This window comes from Eulemur rufifrons, chromosome 16, assembly GCF_041146395.1.
Source record: "Eulemur rufifrons isolate Redbay chromosome 16, OSU_ERuf_1, whole genome shotgun sequence".
Lineage (NCBI taxonomy): Eukaryota > Metazoa > Chordata > Mammalia > Primates > Lemuridae > Eulemur > Eulemur rufifrons.
The window spans coordinates 4,492,705-4,508,121 of NC_090998.1; the positions used below are offsets into that span (position 1 = coordinate 4,492,705).

Sequence of the window (15,417 nt, forward strand, 5' to 3'; positions counted from 1 at the left end):
GCACATATCTAAAAAAAAGAACAATAACTCCCAAATGCTACAATAGTTATTGAAGTGTTGAGAGAGGTATGCGTGTTAAATTGGAAAAAAAGCCATGTTGAAGGGGGAACTATTTCAACATTTTTTGTATGTCAATAACAAACAACAAAAAAATTTTCAAAATCTGAATTCCTAATGTCTCTGACATTGTTTCTAGAGCCATAGTGTGCCACCTCTCGCAAGGCAGCCTAGTGACACTGACTCCAATTATTTCCATGATGATCTCTGCATGTTTTTAAAATGTGCTCTTCCTTACTTTGCACTGCCCAATTACATATATGCTAGGCTATAATGGAAATCTGAGGATTTATGGCACTTGAAGAATTATCATCCCTAATCCTATTCTATACTCTACTTTTGATTATTTCTAGATGCCTTCCCAATTCAAATTACTTAAGTGAACAATATAGGCATGGACAGTTACTGGAATTTTTTTTGAGAAGTTAAATTGTGTTCACTAACTCTCAGCCAAAATTGAGTGAAGATAATAGGGAGAGAATTCAGTATTAGAAAGAGTTAGAAAAAGGTTTTCTGGAAAGGCTTGGTACACATGCTCTCTTTCGCAGGTAGAATCATGGAAAAATCAATGCTGGAAATCAATGCACATCTTAACAATCCCATGGGAAACTCCCCATCTGGTACTTGAACTCCTGTACAACATGCCTGCCAAGTTGTTGTCTTGCCTCTACTAGAATACCTTTGGGGCAGGAAGCTGTTCCAATACTATTTATTCTTCCTTAGAATAGCAAAACAGATTGAACAGGTACACAAACTTCCATTAAACATGATTACAAATAATATATAACTTTTCAAGACAGTTAGTAGATTGTCAATAGTGACTCCAAAGGATAAGTCAGATTTGTCCCAAGCATTGCATGCTTTCTGTAATGATTCAAAATGGAGAGATACAACTTTGCAATGTGAATTTTAGAAATCATTATTGAATAGCTGTGTGTGTTGCAGGGGAGCAAGTAAAAACAATTTAGAAGTGATCATTGCAGGGATTGCAAAACAAAGCAAAAATAAATGTTTTGAATAATAAGATAAAAGTTTCACTTTGAAGATGCAATAAACACCTTGCACAGCAAGTTTTGTGTAAGAATTCAAGAGCCCTGGTGGATGAAATGCAGGCTAATTACGGTCTGAAGCAATTGTCAATTCAGATTCAGGAGACAGAGAATGACAAGAGCAAGTCTGAGGCTGCTATCCCAAGGCAACTGGATGCAGGGCACTCTACCTAGGTTTTTTTCCTTCTGGCTTATTTGACAGCACTGAAATAATTCTTGGGTTTGTGATTTCTCTCAAAGTGCTCAGACTATTTCAGGGTTTTAAATATCCCCCTGAGAAGACCACCAAAGCAACATGTTGACTAGTAGATAATACTACCAGAATCTAATTTATAAAGGACCAATTCCTCTAAAAGGACACATTATGTCTATATTTCCATTTTTTGAACATATATGTTAATAAGTCTATTTGAACTAAAATCATTTATCCTGAAAACACACATGTAAACTTTAAGGATTCTCAATGACCGCATTAGTTGAGACTCAGCTGATTCCATTTTGAATGATATCTTTCACCCCGACGTGATAAAATGGCAATGGCATCAATTTTTAACAAACAAGACTATGACAAAAGGGCAAAAACAAAACAACAAAAAACCAACCTTAAAGTCAGTATGTCTTTTTATGGAGGCCATTTTTTCTTTCTTATGTTTCAAAAGTATCAGATAATTAACATAGTAGCTAGATGATGGGAGAGCAAATCTTCCTGCAAGAAAGAATAAAACTTCCTTGACCACTGAGATTTGGAAGTAAAATCAGTGAAAGTCTATCAAATACTCAGGGTAGATTTGGTTGGCATCAAACACTACAAAGATCTTTGGATTCCAGGTATCATCCACACAGCTGTCATATAAATTCACATAGCTCCCGTCTTTGGAAGGAGGTCGCATGTATTTGGAGTCTCCGTTTATGTAATCTCCAATTAGCACTCGAGCAAGAAACATAGATTTATATGTTCTACATAGATGCCGCTGTTGCAAGCTGACACCATGAATTTGGAATGTGTTTCCATGCTTTATGTCATCTTTGCAGAAGCGACTGGAGTAAGCAGCATCTCTAGCAAAATAGGTTCCTTAAACAAAAAGGACCAAAAAAAAGCCAAGATTACTTCTAAGAATATATTAAAAGCAAGCAAAAACATTCTAATTGTCAGGAGAATAGATGCATAGAATTGTATAATAAAAATAGATGTGGACTCTCCTCATCTACAGATCTTTCAGGAAAGAATAGAATCCATCTGTTCCAGACAGCTGTGGTGCAGACTGCCTGAGGAACGGATTTGCTGGTATGGACCAGTCCTCACACTCTCCCCTGCCCATGCCAAAATGCAGCTACCAGAGCTCTGTTTTCAAAAGAAATTTTACAAAGAAACCCAATAAATAAAACAGTTACAATGGCTCAGTGATAAAAAGTGTGGCAGGACCTGAGTTTTTGCTTGGCCCTCCTTCCCGTTTCTATCTATGCCCTTCCACCACTTCCTCACCCCACGCCCTTGGCCAGCATCCAGCAAACCTCTGAAGAGCACAGTGGAAACTACTGGTCTCCAGAGATTCTTTCAACCCCCTCAAAACCATATTTCTATGATACAGGGTAACAATTCAATAATATTTCTGGAAACAACAGAACCTCATATGCAGGAAAAGACTTCTGAGAGAATGCAATGCTATTCGTATTAAGCATTCCAGAAGAACAATTTCACTGGCTGACTGCCTGCATATGAAAACTCAATAAAGCAACCGACTCCTCCAAGATGGTAGACATGGGAGATTGACATCATTAAGGGAACACTTACTCTAAAAATTTTGGAAATGAATTGCAGAGTCTCATATTCACCCAATATTGATGGGATTTATGTAACACTTTCTGACCTTTACAGTTACATAAGTGGAATGGCCTTTGCAGTAGTTATTTTAAAAATTAATTTACTTTTTCAAAATGCAGTATATCCTGATCTTAAGTGGTAATCAGTTCTCTTGCTGGAGGTAAGGTACAAAGTAAGGACAGAAAAATAAATGTCCAAACCCTAACCTTTTCCCCCACCTCTCTCCTTACTTTTCTTGAGTAGTGGGCATAAATAGGAGAATTTAGACTTTCACAACTTTAGAAATAAAGTGAGCTTTTCCCCTCACTGTTCCTTTTTGCTCATTAATACTCTTACCTATCATTTTCTAAAAAACAAAGCAAAACAAAAACACTAGTACCTGTACCAGTGCACAATGTAGTTATAGTTTATTTTATAATTCTCTATATATTTGCCATAAAGCAGTTTAGTGTAGGCTTATACATGGAAAGGACTTATACATGAAAATTAAATATAATGCAAAAATCAGCTAATATGGACATGATGCCCCATCTGGATGCCTGAGACTTGGGTAGCTATTTAATCTGGTAGAAGCATAAGACTCCTAATTCCATCTTGTAGATGTAAGAAATAACTTTTCTGTGGCTCAGAAACTCTTGGGGTATACCTGGAACCTAGCATAATAACTTTTAATTTAATGATTACCAAACCCCTGAATTATAAAACAATCAATTTTCTCTAAAGAGAAGAAATTCCTTCTTAGGACTCAAACTGAACCTGGAATTCTGATAATTACCTTTTCCAAAGACAGCACCATGTATACCATTTATTCTCCAATCAAAGTTATGAATGCAAATTGCTTCCACAAATTCATTGCTGGTACCATGAAATAGCATTTGTTCATTAATCTGAGGCACACCTCTTTTTTTCTTGAGTTGAGCCTTTTTCCTAAAAACACAATACATGTAGACACAAAAGCACACACAGAAATGTACCGTAAGTGGCATTTATTAATATTAATGAGCAAAGTTCAATAGAAAGGGTGAAAAAGAAAATACTTCTTTGTTATAAATCGTAAGTAGACAAAGTAGGTCTGGAAAACAAATATTTTCAAATGTTCTTGGACACATAAATCATCTCATCAAAAATTACTGGTTAACATTAAGACTTAAGGTTGAAAATTATACCAAAAACTATAGTTATCCCAGAATATGCCCCATCATAGTGAAGATAACTGCCTAACCAGCTAAGCTTTACAGATACTTAAAAATGAGACTATAAGCATTTAAATAATTCAAAGTTCACAGAGTCTTTAGAGAATTCCTTAAGCAAAGACTATGTCTTTTTCTTTTTATCCTCAGAGACTAGAAAATGTTGGTTGAATTGAACTGAGTTTTGAACTGTATGGCTGGAAGGGACATTAAGCCATCCAGTTGAATTAACCCTCTTCCCAATGAACAAATCTATTCTGACACATAGAAGGATATTCAATGCAGGACTGATTGTAACAGAAAAAAGCAAAAACAAAAACTGAAAATAGCCTAAAATTCTTTCACAGAGAAACGAATATATAATTATATATTTTTATATAAATGTTAAAAGTAATGAACTAAGTTTACATGTGTTAACATAGTAAATCTTGAAAAATAATACTGAATGTAAAAAGAATGTTGCAAAAAGAGACGTATAGCTCAAAATAATACTGTGTATCATACAGGGATACATACACAGGGAGTAAAAATATACAAGCATCACACCAATCTCAGGAGGAAGGGAGGAGAGAAGTTGGGGACGAGTAAATACTTCACCTGTATCTGTGTGAAGAGGAAGAAAATGTGACAAGTATCAAAATGTTAAATCTGATTGGTAGGTACATGTAGTCTGTAAACTACTTGCTGCATTTTCATTTCTGAAATATGTATTTCATAAAAAAGATGTTTTAAAAATTGAAAAGAATTCCCCCCCTTCCATCTCTGATAGCTATTTAATGCCTGCTTCCAGCCATTCTAGGGTCAAATACTCACTGCTTTGCAAGACAGCACTATCTCTTTGTGATCTGTTGTAACTGTTGGAAAGTACATCCATCCTAACCCCAAACCAAAATCCGTCTCCTGCAGCTTCTACTGATTGCTGTTAGTTATTCTCTTCTGAACACAGAACAGTTCAAATCACTCTTATACAAAACAACTCTGCAAATCTCCAGAAATAACTATGAACACCTACCTAGGCTTTCTTTGCTAGGTTAAATATGCAGCATTCCCTCAACTACTCTTGACACAGCATAGTTTCCAGGCCTTTCTCTATCCTGGACAATCTTTAATTAACAAGAATCTCCTGGATATCTTCTACTTTACAAATGTTGGTAAGAAATAGAAACAGAGTCCAGATATCATCAGATAGCACTGAGTTCACCAGCACCACCGAATTCGTTTCGGTAGCAAGGGCATCAGACTGCTTACATAAATAAGTACGTAGTCAGTTAAAACTCCTAGGACTTCTTCATACCAGCCCTCCCTTAGCTTGCTATGTATGTACAACTGATTTATAAACCAAATGCAGATTTATTTCAGTTATGCCTTACTTGATACAGTAAATTAAAAAGTAAAAATTAAATAACAAAGTAAAATATCCATATCTCAGATTGACAGATTTTATAAAGGACATGGAGCTTGGTGAAATGTGGTGGAATGGATACTTGCATTTAAGTGATGACAGAAATGAAAATGTGCATGGTCTTTCTCAAGAGTCATCTGGCAATATGTATCAAAATTTAAATGTCTATGCTTTGGTCTGTTGACTACAGTCTTTTCATACCCTTACTATGACATGAGAAGACTGTGTATTAAGCAAATATTTACTTCACAAAAAGCCAGCTGTTTTCACTAAGAGCAAATTCCACCAACTTTCTTTTTTAGAACTTTATGTACTGTCTCACTTTTTAAAAATTATGTACATTTGTCCCTTTTATAACTAAGAAAAAAAAGCTTTTGTAAAAAAAAAAAAAAAAAGATAAAATTTGTTTTGACCCATTGTTTCAATCTCCCAAGGTCTTTCTGACTCTTGATTCACTCACACAACAAACAAGCTACCCCTTCTAGTTTTGAATCTTTTACAAGTGTGATAAGCAAGGCTTCCACATTTTAATCCAAGTCCCTGATAAAAATATTGAAGGACTCAAGAAGAAAGCATGCATGTCATTCAAGTTACTCTTTGCATAAGAACTTTATTAGATTTTCTCTTTTTACTATCACCTGGCATACATTTCTCCATCTTGTCTCCATAAGTAACTTTCTCAACTACTTTATAGGAACCAAGTTAGACTGCGTAGAGGCCTTACCCATCTACGACCATGGTGATCCTACTGGTTAGTTTGGCATTAGTGAATCCTTACTTGTTTTTTTGAAGTAAACATTTGTTTAATATACAATGTCAAGCTCCATGGTCTGTAATGTCTAGAATCCACTATACTCTAAAAAGTCAGGATATTCACTTATCACTACTTTTCAGGCACACATTAGAATGGATCTTGGTTTGAAAATTCACTGGAGTCTCTCTTATTTTTTTTTTTTTTGTATATATATATTTTAGTTGTCCATATAATTTCTTTCTATTTTTAGTAGAGATGGGGTCTCACTCTTGCTCAGGCTGGTCTCGAACTCCTGACCTCGAGCGATCCACCCGCCTCGGCCTCCCAGAGTGCTAGGATTACAGGCGTGAGCCACCGCACCCGGCCTGGAGTCTCTCTTAGATATTAAAAATGAACTGTGGATTAAAGAGCCTGGAGCATGAATGTCGGCAGGCACTGAAAACACTGCAGGGTTACTGGATTGGACAGAGCATATATACCAGCTAAGGAAGAGCAGGGTGAGGTGATTAAAGTTTTACATCCCCACAGCACAATTTATTCTAGTGCCCACAACTAAGGCACTCATGAAATGTGGACACTCACAGACTATGAACTTGGTGTTCCAGAAAAGCGCTAAAGTTGAGTTCCGGGGCCTCTTGAACTTCAGTTAAACCTGCAAGGAAAGTAACAGGACTACACTAAGTTCTTCAAAACCCTGCCCACCTTTGCCCAAACCCACATTCATTTCTGAACTTACTGAAAGTACTGTGGCACCCTTTCTCAAAGATGTCTCAAAATTACCCACACTCTTAGGAATTAGAGTGCCAAAAGGCCTAAATTATATATGCCATATGCCCTGCACTGGAGCAGGAATATCTTTATGCTCTGAATTAAAATAAGTTTGCTTAGGTTTAGAGCAGTAGTCCCTCATCCTGGCTGAACATCAGAATCACTTGAAGAATTTTTTAAAGATAAAAATGTCAGAAACCAGAGGTTTTGATTCAGTAGGTCTGGGATGGGTGATAGGTATCGCTACTTGTTAATGAGCTCCAGGTGATTCTGACATGCAGCCAGGTTTGAGAATCTCTGATGTAAATCCACATTCTGAACGAGTTAGCAGCTTTCACTGTTCTTTCCTGGCTACCTTATTCTTTCCAACCCTGGATCAATCCAACCATCTCCCCTATCCAGTCTGACATTTGTACTGCTAGAGAAAATCATACAGTATCCGCCTGGTTTCCACTACAAATTCACACACTCTAACAGCTAAACCCTCAGCGCTGATGGAAACCCTATGGTTCCCAAGTTCTCAGCCTTTTCCCACAGTGGCCCTTTCAGATCTCCCCTTTCCCCTTGTCTTTCTCTCTTATCTACAGCTCTCTAACATTTCATTCTCTGTGGGTGACCACACTTCTTATTTCACCAAGGAAATAGAAGGTATTGGGAAGGAACTCCCTAACCTAACTCCCCTCCTCATCCCCTACCTCTACTTATCTATAAACTTACTGACATGTGTTCTCAGAATTGCATCCCATCATACTTCTTCAGAAGCTATAATCCATCTATTACTTTTTCTCTCTTTCTCCAGTCTTTTAAATTCTCCTTTTCTATAGGTTCTTCCCCATTATAATACAACAGCCAGGTCTCTCCCCTCATTAAATTCAAAAAACATTAACAAAACAAAATGAAAGCACACTCCCCAACCCCACATTGCCTATCTTCTCGTATCTTTCATTCTCTTTACTGCCAAGCCTCTTGAAAGAGTCGTTGACATTTGCTGTATACACAATATAGTGTCTACCAACATTGTTTGCATCAAGGTACCTTCTTACTGCAAAATCCAAAGGACACTCTCAGTATTTACCTTACTTTACATCTCGTCAGTATGTGATCCTGCAGATGACACCTACTTGCATAAACCACTTTTCTCCTTCAGTTTCTGTGACTACACACCCTACCGCTTTCCTCCACTTTCTGTGGTTGTTACCTCTGTTTCTTCCTTGGGTTTTCTCTTCCTCTGTTAATCCCTTCCAGGACTGATTCTTTGCCCTCTTCTTTTCTTAATCTACATAGACTCCCTGGTCATCTTATTTATCCCTATAGTTTCTATTGCCCCACATTTTCTAACAACTCCAAAAGACCACTCTTCTGAGCTCCCAACCCACGTATTAGCTGCTATATGTCAACTACTCCTCCCTCTCCACCATCCCTAAACCTGTCTTTGCCCATATTCCCTTCATCAATTAAAGCAAACAAGCCAGAAACTTGGGAGTTATCCTCCCCATCTCTCTAACCCACCCCATAGCATATATTAAATTAAACACCAAACCCTATCATTCTACAACCTTAGTATCTCAAAACTGTCCTCTTTGCTCCAACACGGCAGATACCACTTTGTTCAGGCCACCCAATGTGTCTCGGTCTAATTACTGAAACAATTTCCTAAACTGGTCTCCCTGCTTCAAACTGTGATCCCATTAAATCAGGGTGTTTCAACCTTGGCACTAATTATATTCTGAGCTGCATAATTCTTTGTTGTAGGAGGCTGTCTTGTGCATTGCAGGATGTTTAGCATCCTTGACTTCTATCCAGCAGATGCCAGTAGCACCCCCGCCCCAACATGACAATCTAAAATGACCCCAGTAATTACCAGATGTTCCCTGGTGGGTAAAATCACTCCCAGTTGAGAACCACTGCTTTAACTCCCTTTTCCACAGTACAGTCTGATGAATTATTTTTCTAAAATGCAAACAAATCCACCACTATCTTGCTTAAAGTCCTACAACGGCTTTCTACTGTCCCAGGAAAAAAATCCAAACCCCTTAGTTCAGCTTATCAGGCTTCGTATGGTCTGGGCCCTGCTAACTCTGTCTTCCACTCTGGATCAATCCAACTCAGCTAAGGCTACTGAAGAAAATCACACGCCCACCCCAGTGGTGCTGCTATGAAATCCTGTGTGCTATGCCTCTTGACTATGATTCTAGCCTCTTCTTTCACCATTCATCCTGATTTCTGTTCCGTTAGAAATTCTCTCAATTTTCTGTGTTCCCTCTTGTGTTCAAACTTTGGCTCACATTGCTGCTGATGCTTGGGATGCCCTTCCCCCATTCTGCTTGTGTCTAGTTTAAATGACGCCTACTTCAGGAAGTGCTCCCCAACAGTCCCCCTCCACCACGCACACCCTGCTTCTGTCGGCAGGGGTGGATGATTGCCCTCACCATGTCCTGTGCTCACCCTATATGTCAGTGTTGCAATGGTCTGGCTCCTTGAATAAGCCGCGGGCCTGTACACCGTTATATCCTAAGTGCCTAGAATCATGCCTGTCACAAAGCAGGTGTGAAAATATATTTGTTGGAAGAAGGAGAGAAAGTAAGAGAGGCCTGGGCAACGTGAAAACTGATGCCAGATGGACTCACGTGGGCCTGACTACCTATACAGTGACTCATAGGTTATGTGACAATGAGATCAACTAAGTTATTTTAGTTCTTCAGAGAGATGTCAAAATGACAGGCTGCCCTTACAATGAGACTCAGTACATTGTACTGTCATGACAGGTGGCAGGTTCATTTACCATCACAGATTTCTACAGGCTGACATTACATAAAAATCATGAAGGACATCACCAACTGTTTCCACTGAATTTCTTAGTATAAAATGTTGTGGAGATTCACTGGTACATTTTCACCACTGGGATTTAACTGAGGACTCAAATTATGAGGGAGACAAATATGAACTTCACTTCAGGGCCTGATTAAGAATAATGAATTAAGTTTTCATCAGATTATTTTAGGAAAACATACTTTATTCACAGAGAGAATAAAATCAAGGGGGACAGAGGCTTCTATTTTCTTCTATAAGAGAATCATCTAAACAAGAGCTAAATAAAATCTTTTAAAGTCAGTTAAACTTAGTTATTGTCAGGAACAAAAGTTGGTTTGGTCCACAGACTCAAGACCGTAAAGAATCCAAGCTCAAAGCCCCTAATTCTGCCATAAACTATTCTGATACTAAAAGCTGGAATATGCTCAGGCCATATTAACTAGTCAGTTACAACCATGAAAGAATTCCATGTACCATTACCAAACAAAGAAAAGTCAGCCTAATTCTCAAGTATATATATATAGAAACAAAATGAGTTATGATCTGGGATTTGCTTTAGAATACTTTAGCAACAACAATAAATAACAAGAAAGGAGATAGTTTATGTGTGGTAAATCTTGATAAATGTTGAATCAGGATGATGGGTACATGGAGTTCATGATATTAGAATGATACACTAATAATCTCTATTTCTGTGTCTATTTGAAATTTTTTTGAATTTAATTCTGAAAATTATAGTCAGCTTATATGAAAAGTATCAGAAATCAAATCTCACACAGATATTAATTAAAAATATTTCAGAGAACCACTTACTTTAAGTAATATTTGTTATAAAAAATACAGCACAACAGGTTAATGTGGACAATAAATTTTTCTGTAATGGACTTTATTTTTAGGTTAAGTGCACACTGAGCAATCTAATGGGTTGTTTCCAACCTAAATCTAGTGATAAATAGGGATTTTAAATCTACAACATAAACCTTGGGCTACACAGGAAATTTGAAGGTATGTTTTAAAGTGTTCTTTAAAATAAAACAAACAAATGGCTATGGGCAAGATAGTACAACTGTTAAAAAACTTCAACAAAGTTTTCAAAAACTGATAATAAAAGCCTGAGGCAATGAGGTCAAATCAACAGGACTAAATAGCTCCCAAGATTCCCCTGTAATGAAGATTTTAGCCAAGAGGCACAGCCTTAAACCTTCAAAGGAGAGAGCTTCTCACATTACAGTGCTGCAAGCAAACCGTACAGAGCATTTTGCTTCCACTCCTTGAGAATGCGGAAGAGTGCTGAGAGCCCAGGTCAAAATACAGCAGGAGAAAAACATAGCACATCTGCACCACTGAAAATTCATACAATTTAACATATGTGCTTAACTCTAAGACTATAAAAGTGTTAAAGGTAAGGAGAAGGTTTAGATTAAAAATCATCTCACCTGCAGAAGAACTCCCACAAGTCTAGGTTTTGAATTCTCTGAATTCTTTTAATTCGGTTGCGATCCATTGTTTTCCCAAAGAGACCAGCAACTTCATTATATTCATGTGTTTGATTTTGCAGAGGAATGAGCTGGAAAAATAAGTTTGCATAGCTTTACTGGGGTCCTTTCCAATTTCTTCCACAGTACAGTCAGTGAGTTCTGCTCTTACCTGATAAGGTACTTCAGAATTCACATTCTCCCAGTGTGGCGGCATAGGGATAGCCTCGTTTTCACAGATATAACTTTAAACAGCAAAAGACAAAACAAAATATTAGAAGCTGATTATAATTATTGACAGTGAGGTAGCCTTTTCTCCAAAACTGAATTTTCCTATTCAGAGTACTGTGACAAAGGCACTTAAGTGTAGCCTTTGGTTTCTTTATTTAAAAATTTTTGAATGTCTATGGTGTGCTACTTTTTAGGCGCTGAATAGTAAACTTTGATGGAAAATATCCAACCCTACATATTATCAATTTCAAAATGTTTAGTTGCGTTTTTTTTTTTTAATGAAATTCCCAAAATTTCTTTAAAATATCAGGAAGAGGCCGGGCGCGGTGGCTCAAGCCTGTAATCCTAGCACTCTGGGAGGCCGAGGCGGGTGGATTGTTTGAGCTCAGGAGTTCGAGATCAGCCTAAGCAAGAGCGAGACTCTGTCTCTACTAAAAATAGAAAGAAATCATATGGACAGCTAAAAATATATATAGAAAAAATTAGCTGGGCATGGTGGCGCATGCCTGTAGTCCCAGCTACTCGGGAGGCTGAGGCAGGAGGATTGCTTGAGCCTAGGAGTTTGAGGTTGCTGTGAGCTAGGCTGACACCACGGCACTCTAGCCTGGGCAACAGAGTGAGACTCTGTCTCAAAAAAAAAAAAAAAAAAAAAAAAAATATCAGAAAGACTTTAGGTAAAGATTTTCTTCTGCCTATTGAATAAAATTGAAACTCCTCAGCCATTCATTGTGTGTTCTCCAAGATCTAACTCAAACCTAAACCTTTCTCTGTTTATTGCACACTATTCTCTCACACAGTCCACATTAATTCACTTAGTGCAGTCAGTTTGCACATCTTTTAAAAACTATCAAACATGTTCAAGCCACTGGATGGGAACACAGAAAAAGACAGTGGTGTTGGGGGGTTTAATAGCAAAAAGCCAAAACTGACACACCAGTTGTCCCTGATGATGGGAGGTTACTGGAAGAAATTAATAAATTTTAAACCTATCTTTAGTTTACTTTTTTAAAACTCATTTTAAGTTTTGAAAAAAATCAAAACATACAATTAAAAAATTATTATGTATAAAGAAGAAAACAGTGAGAAGTTTTCCTCCCACTCCAGTCCTTGTTCTGTGCAATTCTCACTTCTTGCCCCACATCTAGGTAATCATTGCTTTTAGTCTCTGGGGTATTCTTTCAGAACTTCTTGAGGTTCATATAAGCCAAGTTTTTTCCCCTACACATGAAGCATACGTTTTTTTTTTTGCACCTGTTTTTTATTTCACTTAATAGATTCTTAGAATCTTTCCGTATCAGTACTTAAAGATTATCTTCATTTCTAGTGCCTACAACACAGCCTGGCACATGACAGACATTCAATAATTACTGGCTGGCTGAATGAGTGCGTTCTGTTTTACAGATTCCACTGTATGGATACATCATAATTATTTAACCAGTCTCTTATTGATGATATTTAGCTTGTTTTCAACTTTTTGCTACTGTATTAAGTATGCTGCAAAGAAATTTTTCCATCTGTCCTTTTACATTTCCACTAGTCTATCTGTAAAATAACATCTTTGAAATGGAATTTCTGGGTCAAAGGATATATTTATTCACAAGTTTTACAGATACTACTCAAATGCCATCCTTGAAGGATATACTTACTGATATTCTCACCAGCAATGTAAAGAATGCCTATTTCCCAACATAGTAAAATTTAGTCTGGTATTAATTTGTATTTCTCTTACTATGAGTGAGGTTTTATTAACTGTTCAAATTCTTTGTCCATGTTGGTCTTCTACTGAGAGAGTCCTAGAAGTAATTCATATACTATAGTGGTTAGCCCTTTGACTGTAATAAAAATGAACAAAAATATTTTCTCAATTTTTTTCTCACTTTGCCTAACGTACCTTTTAGCTATGAAAACAAATTTTTTTTAATTTTTATGTAGCCCATAGCCTTAATTAACTCCTTGCCAATAGGAAGCATGTACTATTTGCCTTGCATGTAATAAATGCTTAATATATTCTCACAATAAATATTTCTATATCAGCACCTACCGACCTTAACCACTTCCCTGTATCCTACCTATTCCTCTTTTATTATTATCTTGCTTATTTGTTCTCTATTCTGTTTGGTCCTCTCCTTGTCCTGTCTTAGTTCTGTGGTTTGTACAGTGTGTGACAGAACAAAGTGCTTCTTTACAATAACATTTTCCATTATTATGTCTCATTTTTCTCCCAGATTACATACTCTTTGAAGATAAGTAATTCCTTTATTATATTCCTTGTGCTGAAGACTGTGAATATGATGTAGCTGGTAAACAGACAGTATTCTCTGTATTACAGAGAAGTACTGGGTCATTCATTATGTAGGTACTTGAATAACTTTTAAATCATGATGCTAAAATAGAAACCAAATGACTTGAGAAACAAACTGATGGAAACTTAAAATATTTCTTTCTTTACTCTAATCCTTTCAAAAAATCTCCTTGGAAAAAGTATTCCCTACAATTCACATGCTACAGTTGTTTTTTTCAGTTTCAGTTTAAATTCTTTGAACAGAAGGAATTTCAATATTTGCTTAAGGAATCATTCCAGAAAATAGGATACATTTTCTAAAATTTTTTCCTTCAATTCTAGTCACATAAATAACAAATATTTATTGTCTTCTGACGTTTGTATCTCTTTTTTCAGACCATATATGGCCAAAAAGAGCAAAAAGAAAATTTGCAACCCAGATCCCATACAGGGAGCTGTACTGTCATCCCATTGTGCTCCCATCCCCTTCAGGTCTCCTTTTGTCACTATAGATTTGAAATTACTTCTAGGAGTTGACCAACGGGGATCAGGGAGGTGGAGACAAAGTGGACAATTACCTGGGATTAACGGCTCAAAAAACTACGGTTCTGCAAGAGTATTTCCAAGTTAGCAATTCAAATTTACCTCAGTGAGTTATTTAAGGGGTTTGAAGCAGAGTCCATAAAGCATTTTGTAACTAGCATACAAACTGTTCTAAATAATTAAAAAATGTAAATATACAAGGAGAAAGGAGAAGAATAACATGAAAGGAAGCACTTATAGAAAATAATAATGTTGCTATTTTGTCAGCACATGAGACATTTGATATTTAAAAGATCAATATTAAGATCATTAAATGACCTACCAAAACATTTCATTCTATTTGTTTTTCTGTTAAATAGTTAAGAGAAGGAAGAAGAAAACCCCACCCTTTCACCTGTATTCTCTTCATGATACCTGAAAGCACTGATAGAAAAGGGGGCTCTTTTTATTAAGCGTTGCTTTCCAGTGGTGAGATTCATTTGCTTCATTTCTGTATACAAAGACAAGATATCAGATTAGTCAGAGAAATATACTGTGCTATAAAGTGTCATGACGATTAGTAGCCACACTACATGAGGATCAGGAATCGTGGTGCTTTGGGAGTAACTGGCACGCATAGTGTATTACGGGCACTTTCCCATACAACTGTGAATCATGTTATGAAGGTGCTATACTCAGGGGAGCACAGCTTCACTGTGTGATAATCTAAGCTCGCACCTAAAGATGCTAATTCATTCACTGCTCAGTGTGCAGGGTCTATTCCTTTGTGCGTCACACTTAGCTTAAACCAACACTAAAACAGAGGAGTTCCAAACTTAGCAAGGTTAAGAGTACTAGAAAGAGAGCAATTATACCACTAAATTTCTGGTTGGTTTATTAAGTGGAAAAATGTGCCTTGATTTCCCCAAAAACTTTGGAAATGATAAAGGAGATACATTATCATTATAAAACTTGCATGCCTGATAGAATTTCAAAAATTTGTATATTTCTTGCCTTTTATTTAAATTTGTATGCCTAAACCAAAAAAATAGAAA

At 36.8% G+C, this 15,417-nt stretch overlaps 1 protein-coding gene across 2 annotated transcripts in view; it reads right to left on the bottom strand.

Moving 5' to 3' along the window:
* Nucleotides 1-1,744: 1,744 nt before the first annotated feature.
* PARP11 (poly(ADP-ribose) polymerase family member 11) overlaps nt 1,745-15,417 on the bottom strand; it is a 41,008-nt gene continuing 27,335 nt past the window's right edge. For both annotated transcript variants that reach the window (XM_069490612.1, XM_069490613.1), the window contains 5 exons: nt 14,798-14,873; nt 11,501-11,573; nt 11,290-11,420; nt 3,704-3,855; nt 1,745-2,178 (listed from right to left, as the gene is read on the bottom strand). In XM_069490612.1, the coding sequence (XP_069346713.1) occupies nt 1,862-2,178; nt 3,704-3,855; nt 11,290-11,420; nt 11,501-11,573; nt 14,798-14,873 (749 nt within the window). In that variant the 3' untranslated portion in view covers nt 1,745-1,861. The remainder of the gene's footprint in view (nt 2,179-3,703; nt 3,856-11,289; nt 11,421-11,500; nt 11,574-14,797; nt 14,874-15,417) is intronic.